A 14,471-nucleotide genomic window follows, 5' to 3' on the forward strand; every position below is an offset into this window, starting at 1 on the left:
TATAAATGTCAGTCCAGTAGATATTCAACAGGCACAGTTTTCATGCTCACAGCCCGTTCTTCCTGCCTCCTTGTTAATGAAGTATCCGTTATGCATTCGTTATTTGGCATTCTATCATCCAGCTCCTTCCATATTTTATTTTTATCATCTGGATAGAAGTGGCACACTAGGGACACATTTGCTTAAAAGTGTGCACTTAGTACTCAAGGATGCAACAATATCACTTATCTTAAAGTGAAATTACACCCATGCAGCGGCAGAAGATTCTTTCATCATTACGACTTCCCCCTCCCATTAAAAAATATCTAAGTAACAATTGAGCCATGTTAATCTGATATATATCCTAATATAGCTGGTCCTCATTGCCTGTCTTAATTGTTTAGAGGCACACAGAACATTAGTGGGTACAACTCTTACATGAGCCAGCCATCTTTGCTGGAGTCTGGAAACTGGCACCAAAAACACCTTTAAATGTGATCATATCACATCTGAAACAGAGGAATAAGAATTTAGGAATCTACCCCATGGACCAAACTAAAGATTCACGTAATATCTACAGCATGCTGAGACTTCAGCTAAGAACAAAGCTCTATTATAATAAATGTACAGCTTCAGCTGAGACTTACCTCTCCCCATATCACAGTGACATTAACATGCTCACACCCTCAAGGAGCCCATGAGTTCACACCACTATAAATAATCCCAAATTAGACTATTACTTAGCACCAAACTAGACGTTATGGTGGGCATAGGACTACAGTCGTACCTTGGTTCTCGAACATAATCCATTCCGGAAGTCCCTTCGACTTCCGAAACTTTTGAAAACCAAGGCACAGCTTCCAATTGGCTGCAGGAACTTCCTGCACTCAAGTGGAAGCTGCATTGGATGTTCGGCTTCCAAAAAACTTTCAAAAAATGGAACACTTAATTCCGGGTTTTTAGTGTTCAGGAGCCAAAACGTACGTGTACCAAGGCATTTGAGAACCGAAGTATGACTGTACTGCCACACCCATGCAGAACTTCTGTGAGGCCCAGGGTGGGAGTCCCCGGTCAACAGGGAGGCACAGGGACTTCTTGGCAGGCCCTTGGTGGGGAGCACCAACCACCTTAGCCCTTTGAGGTAAATGTACTTTTCTGACCCCACTGACCCGCTGCATAGGCTTGGGTACTGCTGAAAAAAACACCCCAGGCCATGTTCTCTCCTTTGTCCCTTGCATAATGTATTTTCACTTTCCCTGCAATGCAGCATCCTAAATTGTATGCTTCAATTGCCATGTCACACTGGGGCAACCAATACGGTAAGGCAGGAGCCAATGGCATGGAGCAGGGCCATGGAAATGCATGGCGTGACAATGACTTCTCATGAGATAAATGAAGCTACATGTAACAAGAAGTGAGGGGAGAATGTGACGTGGGTCTGTCAGTTTGGATGGTAGCCTCACGTTGACTACAATGTATGGTTTGGCCTTTATTCTCTTTCCTTGGTTGTCTTGAGCACTAACCGTCAGCCATGTGGGGCAAGGGCAATATTCCTCAAGGAGTATATTATTATATTTCTTAGAGTTCTTATATATTGTACATGGCGTTGTGCTGTATGCACATCTGCAGAATACCCACTAATGCAGATTTAAGGGGAATAAATAGGGATAGAAAGATGTGTCAATTTCTGTTTTCTTCTGTTTCTGTTTTCTAGTCTTAATATTGGTTTGCCCCATTTCTGCATATGTTTGGATATTTTTTTAAAAAGACTGCATGAACATTGGTTTGATTTTTTTATGCACATGTCTCCTAATATGCAAACTTTTGCCAAGGAAAGACATTTTTGCAAGTAATTTTACTTTAACAGAATGCATTTTTGTAGAGGTAGAAAAAATTGTGCTGTACACACACTTGCATGCACTTTTCTCTGATATAAACGTTTTTGTATGCATTCTTTGCTTGGGGAACTGCATCACAAATTTTAGAGAAGTGTGAATGTGGAAGGGTTTGTGTACTGGTTTGGTTCAAGTATTGCTCTGTGAAATGCAGGATTTTGTAGTTTTGAACTAAAATGCAAATAGGTCTTACTATAATTAGTGAAAGTCACACTAAAATGTGCAGTTTACCTAACTGAGGAAGAAAGAATCTATAGTCATATGATGAAGGGGGCGGGGGGAATGGCTATGACACAATCTGCTGTAGGGTGATCAAAGGATAGAATAGAAACATATTGCCTCCTCCACTACTACCTGCTCAGACTCATGCCAATTCTTGAATTGTGAGGGATGAAATGTCCCTCTCAAGATCTAGTTGTGGGAATCTTTGCATCTCTGATGTATTGCTTTCATTCTCCCTCTCTGAAAGCCAAGTTAGTTCTCTCTGTGTGGGTACGCATGCAAATGAATAAGAATGACAGGCAGGGAATATGACACTGGAAACGATCTCTGAATTCCAGCATAGGCAGTTACACATATACTTTTGACTAAATACACAAAATGGGAGTTACAGTAAAGCTTATTCTGCTCATATGAAACTACCATTTTGCTTCCTAAGGTTCACACAGACATGCACAATAGCTCTCACAAATATGTATAGGAAATTATCCGCAAAACAGGAATGCAATCACAGCTAGCTCTCCTTTCTCATTCAAAACATGCTACTTAAATAAATAGAAACCATACAAAAGGATCTACCATTTCAGATTAACCTTTCAAGGTCACTTAGCACAACAGAAAAGCTGCTAGGAAGGTAAGGGGTCAGAAGGCACAGTGAATGTAATAATATCTCCTATAACAAATCCTTCAGAGTTAAAGAAATAGAGCCTTTCTTCTTCTTCCAAGAAATAATTTTGAATTGCTTTACAAAGCTATAGAATCTAGACTGAAGACAAAGTATAGTTTGTATACATTTTGAGGCTGAAGTGAAGCAGGTCTGGATTGGGTCTGTGTCTGAATCGGAGAGCCTAGGAACCATGTGTACACTGCCTTGGGTTCTATGCCAGAGGAAAGATGGCATGTAAGTTTAAGGGGGAAATACATTACAATACTTTTAAAGATAGCTGAAATTGGCAAAATGGAGGCACCCTTTCCTTTCAACAACCACCCTGTCACGTGGATCATTAAGAGACCCTTAAATTGAGATAGAAGCAGCTCAATATGGATATATACCAATGTCAATATATTACTGCTTTCTGGGGACGTGGGTGGCGCTGTGGTCTAAACCACTGAGCCTCTTGGGGTTGCTGATCGGAAGGTCGGCAATTCAAACCCCCATGACAGGGTGAGCTCCCGTTGCTCTGTCCCAGCTTCTGTCAACTTAGCAGTTCGAAAGCAAGCCCATGTAAGTAGATAAATAGGTGGTGGGAACATAGTGTTTCCGTGCACTCTGGTTTCCGTCACAGTGTCCCGTTGCGCCAGAAGCAGTTCAGTCATGCTGGCCACGTGTCCCACATGTCTGTGGATAAATGCCAGCTCCCTTGGCCTGAAAGTGAGATGAGCGCAGCAACCCCATAGTCGCCTTTGCCTGGAACTGTCTGGGGAGTCCATTTTATTTCTGCTTTCTATTGGATCTTTGATTCTATAATCATTACTGCTTTTCACTATCACCTAATCTAGACCCAAGAATTGCTGCACCACTTCCAAACCGTGCCAGGTTGGTTCTCCTGACGCAAAGTGCCAGAAAGATGCACTAGTGCATTGAGGGAGGCACCCCAAGTCTTTAAAATGGGCATGTGAAAAGTACTCTTGACAAGCCAATGTAATAACCAAAGTGTAATAGACTTGCTATTTGTGCAAACAGGCGTCATTGGGGGGTGGGGGTGGGATCCACAGCAATTTAAACACAGCATGTAGAAGAATAAATACGAACATGAATTTGCCACACAAGCATGTTCCAAGACATTTCTGAAAATTAAACATTCGCTCAGAGGCTTTGTTGTATGAATTGGCAAAGCAAATTATAAAGCTCATCTAAACATGTTAAGGCTGAAAACCAAATCGCTTTTGCTGAGGCTGTGGTAGATTGGGCAGAGGGTGTCCTCTGCTCAGTCCTGCCTGCCTCCACCATGGAACACCCGATTCTGCCTGGTTGGAAGTGTTGTGGTCACTCATGGGTGGCAGCCTGTAGAAAACCTTGAAATGGGGAATTCTTGAGGGATGGAGGGACAGAGCTGGTCAGGAATTCAATAGACCCTGTGCCAGGCCTACGGTCATGAGATGGTGGTTTCAGACATAATCCAGAGACGATATCTGCATCAGCAAAATGATTTGCCTGCCCCGTGTGGGTGTGCAGTGGCCCTGCTATTTAGGACTAGTTTTTACTTAAGTCTAAAACAAAAACAAAAACACCTCATTCTGGCAACCTATCCCTCAAAGATTGCTTACTATATCCTCTGCAACTGTTGATAGCTTCCTTTTTAAGCCACAGAAAACCAATGTCAACAATTCTGTATAAAAAACACGACATCCCAAAAAACCATTTCATAAAAGCTAGACTACAATATACAGTGGTACCTTGGTTCTCAAACTTAATCTGTTCGAGGAGTCCGTTCAACTCCTGAAACTGTTCGAAAACCAAGGCATGGCTTCCGATTGGCTGCAGGAGCTTCCTGCACTCAATTGGAAGCCGCAGAAGCCATATTGGACGTTCGACTTCTGTAGAATTTGGAAGATTTAAGCTTCAATCCTATAGTTACCTGGGAACAGGTCCCATTGAACTCACTGGGGCTCACTTCTGAGTATAGGATTGTACTGTTAAAACACATGTACTTCTTCCATACAACATAATTCATTTAGTCCACTGAGCTTTTTTAGAAGACTGAACATTTACCTTTCCCACGTACTGGGGTTCGGAGCCCATGTATTCTTCCAACACAAAGAACTGATTCCACACCCAGCCTCGCTTGACCCGCACGGCGGGTGTCCTCCTCTCTGGTGCTGTGACAACATTTCCCCTCCTCTCACCTTCTAAAGTCTGTTGTGGTTGTGGATGAAGTGGCTTTAAGAGACCTCCATCGAATAGGACCCAGAGAACCAGGGATAAGCAGTTCCTTGTAAGCATTGGCGATGGTTTCCCTACAGCAAGCAATTAAAAACTCCAACGGTGAATCTCGAGCTGAAGAATCCAGGTTTAAGGCTGTCCGTGGGCCTCCACCACTTGGCTTCAGAGATTTTTTTTATTGCCGAAATGCTAATGCAGACATTAATCCTTCTGGTGACAAGGTTTCTGCCGCATTAAATTCCATCTAAAGAGACCTATAAAAGAGATTTACATGGCAACATGAAATTATATAAAATTACACTGAAGTATTCATCCAAACTCTCAAGCACACCTAGTTAGTTTCTGAAGACAGGGAGCGAGAGACAAACACGTAGTGGAGGTTGATATCCTCTTGGTCTTTCAGGCTGTAGCAAACAGAACACTGCATGGGGACTAGAGGAATGCTTCATTCTGCTTCTGCTTCTTTTTTATTAGTGTCTGTCTGGAGAGAACCACGCAGCCCGCCCTTTATGGCCCAGTTATAAAATAAAGCCGTTACACACCAGTGAATTCAGATATTTACTCAGGATTCATTCGGGGGAAAGCAGAAGGGGGAGCACTGAGAACAAGAGTAGACCTATCAGTAGGTATGGTAGTGTTGCTACCTACATCACAGTGTCTGTGTGTGTACACACACACACACACACACACACAATCATTTATTAAAGTGGCGTGTTTGTGTTTGCTTAACATTCTACAGATTTTCTTAAAAATGAGACAGGAGACAGAGAACTTTGGAGGAAGAGGAGAAAATGAAGGTATCCCTCTTGAGAAAGGAAAGGGCTATAGGAGGATTTGAAGGAAATGAGCAAAGTGGGTATAGAAATGGAGAGAGTCAGAGAGGAAAGCTGTTATGAGAAGAAGTGGGTGTACAAAGACCAGGGAGGAAGGATGTCTGAGGAAGTGATGAAAAGGCAGGAGATAAGGCAGGAAAATAGGAGAAGAAATTGCAGGAGATGGATAAAAGGCAAAGGTAAGGTAAAAGACCCCTAGACGGTTAAGTCTAGTCGAAGGTGATGCTGGGATTGCAGCACTCATCTCACTTCAGGCTGAGAGAGCCGGCGTTTGTCCACAGACAGCTTTCCGGGTCATGTGGCCAGCATGACTAAACCAATACTGGCACATGGAGGACCTTGATGAGTGCACGGAAATGCCATTTACCTTCCTGCTGCAGCAGTACCTATTTATCTACTTGCACTGGTGTGCTTTCGAACTGCTAGGTTGGCAGAAGCTGGGACAGAGCAAAATGATGGATAGAAAAGTACTTTAAAGGGGAAATTGGGGTGGAAAGTAAGTGTGTGTGTGTGTGTGTGTGTGTGTGTGTGTGTGTGTGTGTGTGTGTAAACCTCTTAGAGCCTCTGGATTAGCAAATGCTGCCTAAAATGGGGAGGCTGTATCACAATACTGAACTATGAAACTCCTTGTCGCTAGGAAAATGCCATGACATAGAATTTAGCAATTTTCAAAGATGAATTAGGTATCAGTGGAAAGTAAAGTCTGCAATTGCAGCTGATTATGCCAAACTCTGCCTCCAACTGACACCATTTGTGACTGAATCTCTCTCTCTCTGCATTCTGTGTAGTAGTCAACCACCTCAAATGTGTCTCAGGGACTGAAAGTTTGAGAATCCTGTTGTAGAACACAAATCATTAGCTCAACTAGTTATAAGTAGCTATAAATAATTCTGTAAATCAAGCATACCTGGTGTGCTCACAAAGATAATCACACAATTTCTGCACTTTCTGCACTTTAGTGGGTTATCATGCATTATAATTTTAGAGCACAATCCACTGAGAAGTTCTTATACAAGTTAAATTGCAAAGAATGGAAGCTGGTCCCATTCAATATCTTGATGGATTGAACCTGAACCATTCACTGACTAATGTAATGAGTAACATATGACATGCAAAATAGCTATATAAAAAGTGTTTTCCAACTGCATTCTATAATTAGAGATGTTTTTGTTCACATTTATGAATCCCTCTGAATAATTGTAGCTATTTATTAACTTGATAACATTAAAAGGATGTAATTAAGTATTTCCACTATTAAGGACAAATAGAAGAGATTTCACTTAATTTAGGGCTTGAATTAATGAGCACAGCGACACAGAAGCTTTTAGTTCATTTTGGGTGGAACAAATGGCAGATAAGCAACATGCGGTTTGTTGTTGGCACTGTTACTGGTAGTGACAATGATACCGGTAGTACATACATAGCTAAGTAGAGGTATTTCTCAAAGATATCTACATTACAAAGACAAGTTAGAAAGGGGAAGGGAATTAGAATTTGCAAGGAGGAAAGAGCATCCATCTGAATGAAGACCATAGAGATTAAACTAGTTGTACAACTTCACAAGCATTAGTGTCCAGCATGATGGCCCTTCACCACTCACCTGTCCTCCAATCAGTCATATTGTGGCTGCTTACTGGGGGCAGGGCAGGCTGCTAAAATTACAAGTTTAATGCCCATTAAATTCTGTGTTTGAATGCCCTGTATCTAAAATGTTGTAATGGGAAGTTTATCTTAGGCAAAAAGGTTGCACTCTGGCAAATGCGTCAGAGAAGGCTGATTATTTTTTTCTTTAAGGTGAGATAAGCTACCTGATGACTAATCTCTGGAAACTGGAGCCGGAAAGTACTCACATCAGGAAGCTGAAAGGTGAGAAGCCTGTGTATGCTTGTTGGAGATGGCTAGTGGAAGCAGTTGCAGAGAAATTCTGCAGTGATGAACAAGCTCAGTATCTCCCTTTGGGAAAGTTTACTGAACTGCATGAAGGACCAAACTGAACTGCTTGCTAGCAGTAGGTTACTTTATTTTGTAACATTTATCTTATTGCAACTGGTAATCAAGACTGTTCCGCAGTAAAGTATTAAAGTGCATTCTTATGGTGGAGAACAGGGGTGCCATCTGGGGAGGGGAGGGCAAGGAGCTGGAGCTACCCCCATATTTTCAAAAAATTCTGCAGTGATCCACAAAAGGATGTGCCAGGGTGGAGAGGCTTGGCCCTGGCACGTTCCTTTGAGGATCACCAGAGTGCCTCCCCAGAAGGCGTGTTGGCGATCTCCGACAGGAACGATACACAGAAAATAGAAATATGTCATTTCCTACTACAAATTCATCCTCAAAACAAAGCATTTCACTGTCTCCCCTCCACCATAACAGTAACTGGAACCAGTTTAGGAAAAAGTAAAGGATTATAATGCTAGTACATAGGGAAGTGGGAGGCTAAACCTGTTTCTTATCCCATTTTCCTCCCCAAGTGACCTCTAGGAGATCAGTGGAGCACTGAAGAGCACAGCCCTGCCAAAGTTTATATAATGAATTGTGCCTAAAACAAGATTTGGCAAGGGCTCTTTCCACATGCAGCTGCAGTGATATGGATGCCACTGCCTTGTGGGTAGTGTGTATGTGACTGCCTTTACTCTGCATACCTTTAAAATTAGGGTGGTCATATGTCCTACCTTACAGAGGACAGGCCTATATTGGAGTATGCCCTCTGTTTGTGAGCTATCTGATTTTAAGATAAGAAACTAGAAGGAATGAAGAGTGGGAGCACTGAACTTTCCCATCAACAGTTAGTAGCATCTGGTCAGCAGACTGAGCAGATAGACACACCACTCTCTATCTAACCCAGGCATCTCCAAACTGTGGCTCTCCCGATGTTTTGGCCTACAAGTCCCATGATACCTAGCTAGCAGGACCAGTGGTCGGGGAAGATGGGAATTGTAGTCCAAAACATCTGGAGGGCCGAAGTTTGGGGATGCCTGATCTAACCCCTTGGTGCCCAACGTGGGGCACGCGCCCCACAGGGGGGGCAATTTGATTTTTAAGGAGAGCAATTCAAGAATGAGTTATTAACACTTCATGGCCTTTTAGGCTTCCTCCACATGTTCACTTTTTGAATAATAATTATATGTCAAGGGGTGGGGGTGGGGGTGGCAATCAGGGTTTTAGAGATGCTTAGGTGGGGCATGGTCAAAAAAGTTGGGAAGCACTGATCTAACACAATATGATGAGATGTAATGGTTTCTAAATATGCACCAATGCACATAAATTATCAAATGCATTTTGATGCAAATTAGTTACCTGTTTTGTTCACTTCTTCTGGTGCAATTTCTCTGCTCTGACACTGTATCTGCCCCCCCATTCATTTTTTTTTCTGTTTTGCAGATGAGTAAAATGGTAGATCTCATTGGGCCCATTATTTCGGATGCTGTTAAAATGCAAGTCTCTCCCATTTCTCTTATGTGCGTGTGTGTGGGGGGGGGCACCCAATGTTTACAAGTCAAGAAGCATACAATAAAGTCATTGAAATTATATTTTCCCCCTAAATTCAAATATTTGCAGAGCTTCTCTTTTTCATTATATTGTTCTTATAAGTAACTATTATACTAATACTGTATTAGTTACTTGTAGCCTGATTTCTTTTATCATTAAGGATATATAATTAAAGATTCTGGAAAATCTAAATTCTGAGAAGAGGAGAAACATAATCTATGGTTATTTCCACCCTGAGACAGGAGAAAGGTTTGTACCAACACCCACACTAAGAAGAAAAGTTCAGTTCAGTTCAGTTTCCCTTCCACTAAAACGGGTTTGTTTCAAGATCTTAAAGGGCAACCAGATATATATGTAAAAATGTGTGTGTGTGTGTGTGTGTGTGAGAGAGAGAGAGAGAGAGAGAGAGAGAGAGAGAGAGAGAGAGAGAGAGAAAGACAGACAGAAAGGTATTAATAAAATGAGAGACTAAAGGGCAGTGAAAATGTGTTTAAGTTAAAATGCCTGACTGATCCTTGTGTTCAGAAAGGATTAATGTGTGGTATTTGAAGCGGAGAAGAAAGTACAGACATCTACTCCATAAAGTTTGCATTTCACATGAAGACTTTCTTAGCAATTTTTAAAAGGCCTTTCTCCCACCACTGGACTCTTTCCTGGGTCGTGCTTAGGCCAAACCATCAATAATACACAAACACATCCCCACTTGTTATTGGGTTGTCTGCCATTAATGGCAGGCATGTAAGCGAGGCACCCATTATATTTTGGTCTGGTAAAAGTGCTCGGGTTTAGTACATGTGAAATGCATTTCTTTTAACCACTTTATTTATTTAAAAGATCAGAGGGCTTCCATGCTCCTTCCTTTTTAATGCACACATTACACTATACGGTATTACAATCAGACCAGGCTCATCAATAATGTAATTTCCAGGTCCGGCAGATTAACAAGCACCAGCCTTCAGCTCTGCGGCTGCTGCTACCTGCCTAATTTGGATGGCAAAATGTCAACAACAAATACAGCCCGCTGTTCCACAACCCTACCTTCCTGTATCTAGATTACAGTGGAAAATAATTATTTGGGGTGCTGGGGTCTTCAGAACAACACTTTATGGTTCTGTGGTCACCCCCTAAACCACTTGCTGCTCAATTCAGCAGCAACTCCCAGGGAGGTTCTATTCAATACAGAATGCTTCTCTGTAAATCTCAGCCTCAGGCCATTTCTGTCAGTCAGGGGAGCTTTTAAGGTATCACACAGGGAACCAAAAGTAATGGAAAGAGATTGACAGGCTCAGAAGGACACCCCACCCCCCTCTGAGGCTTGAAGATGGCATTCAAGCACAAATACGAACCATCTGTAATCCATTCTCCATTGAGCGTGTTCTCTGTGCAGGGAGAAAAGAATGACTTTTAGAAGCTGAAGGTATTGTGACATAGCTCACACAACCTTTATTCACATAAACTTCAGACCTTGTTTATCTGTACGAATGGCAGATACCAGTACACAATTGCTACTGGACTGTATCACTTCAGGTTGAAAGGGTTGCATCAAACAAGGGGGTGGTGGTGGTAGGAATTCCTGCACATGCAGAGAGAGCTATGATCTCATAAGGTTGCAGAAAGAGCCTTGCTGGACCAGACCAAAGATTTATTTGACTAGATGCATCCCAAGTCGGTATTAAGATTGCCAGGAGAAAGATCAAGAACCTCAGATATGCAGATGACACAACTTTAATGGCAGAAAGTGAGGATGAATTAAAGTACTTCTTAATGAGGGTGAAAGAGGAGAGCGCAAAATATGGTCTGAAGCTCAACATCAAAAAAAACTAAAATCATGGCCATTGGTCCCATCACCTCCTGGCAAACAGAAGGGGAAGAATGGGAAGCAGTGACAGATTTTACCTTCTTGGGCTCCATGATCACTGCAGATGGTGACAGCAGTCACAAAATTAAAAGACGCCTGCTTCTTGGGAGAAAAGCAATGGCAAACCTAGACAGCATCTTAAAAAAAGCAGAGGCATTGCCTAGCCGACAAAGGTCCGTATAGTTAAAGCTATGGTTTCCCCAGTAGTGATATATGGAAGTGAGAGCTGGACCATAAAGAAGGCTGATCGCCGAAGAATTGATGCTTTTGAATTATGGTGCTGGAGGAGACTCTTGAGAGTCCCATGGACTGCAAGAAGATCAAACCTATCCATTCTTAAGGAAATCAGCCCTGAGTGCTCACTGGAAGGACAGATCCTGAAGCTGATGCTCCAATACTTTGGCCACCTTCTGAGAAGAGAAGACTCCCTGGAAAAGACCCTGATGTTGGGAAAGATTGTGAAAACAGGATTTTGGATCAAATGGGCATTCTTCTTACCTTCTTACATTAAGTGGTTCACTTTGCAGTCAGCAAGAACCTTATTATTTGGGGGCCTCACCCCAATCCTAGCAATGGAGGTACCTAGTGCTGGTGAAACAGTTTATTCCCCACTTTTTATCCCATGTATTGTGGTGCAGTGGACCCCACAAATATTTGCAAGGTATTCATAGGATGGCCTGTACATGGGACAATCCTCTATTTGAAGGTGTCCTGCATCTGAAGGTCTATCCTGTTCATGTTACAGGTAGGTAGCCGTGTTGGTCTGGGTCGAAGTAAAATAAAAAAATTCCTTCAGTAGCACCTTAAAGACCAACTAAGTTTTTATTTTGGTATGAGCTTTCGTGTGCATGCACACTTCTTCAGATATCAGGTATCTGAAGAAGTGTGCATGCACACGAAAGCTCATACCAAAATAAAAACTTAGTTGGTCTTTAAGGTGCTACTGAATGAATTTTTTTATTATCCTGTTCATGTTCAGGGAAAGAGAAGAGGGACACTAAAGTTGCCCATCAACAGTTCACATCAGGGCAGCAGACTGAAGAGGCACACATCAACCCTAATGGTGAGATATATTGAGATTCTATCTAAATCTTCTAAATTTCTATCTTTGGTTGATGCATTACTGAGGGGTGGGGGAGACAATGCCTAAGGTTGTGTAGAAGAGTCCATTGGGCTGCTCAACTCAATAGACAACTCAAACTCTTATGAGTCATGGCTGGTGTGTATTTTAGAAAGAATTCCAAAGCTCCATTTCTATGGAAAACACTGAGCTGATATAAAGCCTCAAGACCACGCTATCTGCTCTAAAAATATTACCATACCTTGGCAAAGTAAAATGGGCAGACAACAAAGCTATTCCTGCAGCTGCACAAAACCTGAGGAATTCTGCTGAGACAAAAATGTAGCATGAGCAATACAACCTCACTGACAACAGTCAGAGGAGTTCTAAAATGCAGCATAATTGCAGAGGAGAAATCAGTTGGGGGGGGTGTCAGCATCTCCTGAAATATTGCAGCTATAGAGCTCCTGCAATATGCACAATATTTCAAACTCTGGTGGGAAATCTAATACATTATGGCCCCACATTCCACAGCACTCACCACCCCAGGGGGAAATCCCCCCCTTCTTGTAGTGGTGGAGGTTGTAGCAAATTCACTCACACCAAAGCGGGGTGGGGAGGGGAACACTGTAAGCAAATCGAGGACAGTGCCCACTTTTTGTATACTTTTCACGATCTCTCAGCACATGGGCTCTCAATGCTCATCTAACTCCCCATGCAAAACTTCGGAAATGCCAAACACCCAAGCTAACATGCCAGTTTGTGTGAACGGTGATATTCTGATTCACTCAAAATATCTGAAGGAAGGCACAGCTGCCAATTAAGCTTCTCTTTTAAACTTCTTGTAGCAGGTGCCTCTTTTCATGCTAGTGAAAGTGGTTAAGTTGTTATATGACAGCTTCACTCAACTTTCTTTTTCAGTTACATCAATGTCAAAGGAACAGTAGGGTCTTATTTCAAAAATACAATTTTTTTGAAGGAAAACTTTATCATTTTGCCAATGATCTAGAGGATTCCTTTAAAAACAAAGAAACTGTAAACATTATTTGTATATATGTGAACTTTATCAATGTCAAAGTCTGATGATAGACTTCCATGAAACTACCTCTCATTCAGCTTACTCAGGAGTGGTGTCATGTGATGGAATATAACCCAAAGAAAAACTTGTCCAGAATTCTAATTGACAATGACTGTAAGATTTCAGATTGTGATTGAAATGTGCCTTTCAATTGCTCAAAGCTGCTGTAATGAAGTTGAGTCTGTTTTAAGCTTGCTATCAATCTTGCTAATTTGAGCTATACTGTGACTCATTAATTGCTTATCAAACTGCTATGTACTTGGAATGAAATAGCATGCAAATCAACTCAAAAGCTTACACTTAGAAGTTTATCATCTAACTGGCAAAATGCCTGCCATGCTTACAGGAAAGGCCAAGCCAGGGTCTAGGTATTGCATGCTTGTGAAATGTGGACCACTTATAAATGCCATCTCCATCTCCTCGAAAGATTCCATTAACATTGTCTCCAAAAAAAATTAACACATTGCTTGGGAAGAGAGGCAAACTAATGTCAGTGTACTGGAAGAAGCAAAGATCAGCAGTGTTGAAGCAATGATTCTTCAACATCAACTTTGTTGGACTGGTCATGTTGTTCGGATGCCTGATTATCATGTTCCAAAGCAACTACTCTATTCCGAATTTAAAAATGGAAAGTGTAACGCCGGTGGTCAACAAAAGAGGTTTAAAGACTTTCTCAAGGCAAATAATAAAAAAGTAGTAAAAACACTGACAAATGGGAAACACTGGCCAATTGGAGAACAGCCTTTTAACCAAAGGTGTTATGGGCTTTGAAGACGTTTGAACTCAGGACAAAAGGGAGAAACATGCTAAGAGGAAGACATGATTGGCAAACCCTCACCATGATCAACTCCTGCCCAGAAACCTATGTCCCAATGTGGAAGGATGTGTGGATCCAGTACTGGCCTCCATAGTCACTTACAGAGCCACTGTTTATGGAAGACAATCTTGCTCAGCTACAAGTGATCGCCAAAGACTGCAAGGATACCGGGTGGCTGCAGTGCATATCTATGCCACCAGATGCAGTCAATTGCTTCTGACACATGGCTATTTCCAGGGGCCTTTCACTAAGGATGGGCAAACATGTCAATTTCAGTTTCTCTCTGTTTATTCATGTTTCATTCTTAAGTTCACTTCTCCACATTTCCAGAACAGTTTGCAGGGATTTTTTTTTAAGTCCTC

General features: G+C 41.9%; 1 protein-coding gene across 1 annotated transcript in view; it reads right to left on the minus strand.

Annotated features, from left to right (window-relative positions):
* Positions 1-14,471, minus strand: part of CDH12 (cadherin 12) — a 432,344-nt gene that overhangs the window by 136,785 nt on the left and 281,088 nt on the right. The window contains exon 3 of the mRNA XM_035126166.3: positions 4,807-5,231. Coding sequence (XP_034982057.3) covers positions 4,807-5,037 — 231 coding nt within the window. The 5' untranslated portion in view covers positions 5,038-5,231. The remainder of the gene's footprint in view (positions 1-4,806; positions 5,232-14,471) is intronic.

This window comes from Zootoca vivipara, chromosome 8, assembly GCF_965207765.1.
Source record: "Zootoca vivipara chromosome 8, rZooViv2.hap1.1, whole genome shotgun sequence".
NCBI lineage: Eukaryota > Metazoa > Chordata > Lepidosauria > Squamata > Lacertidae > Zootoca > Zootoca vivipara.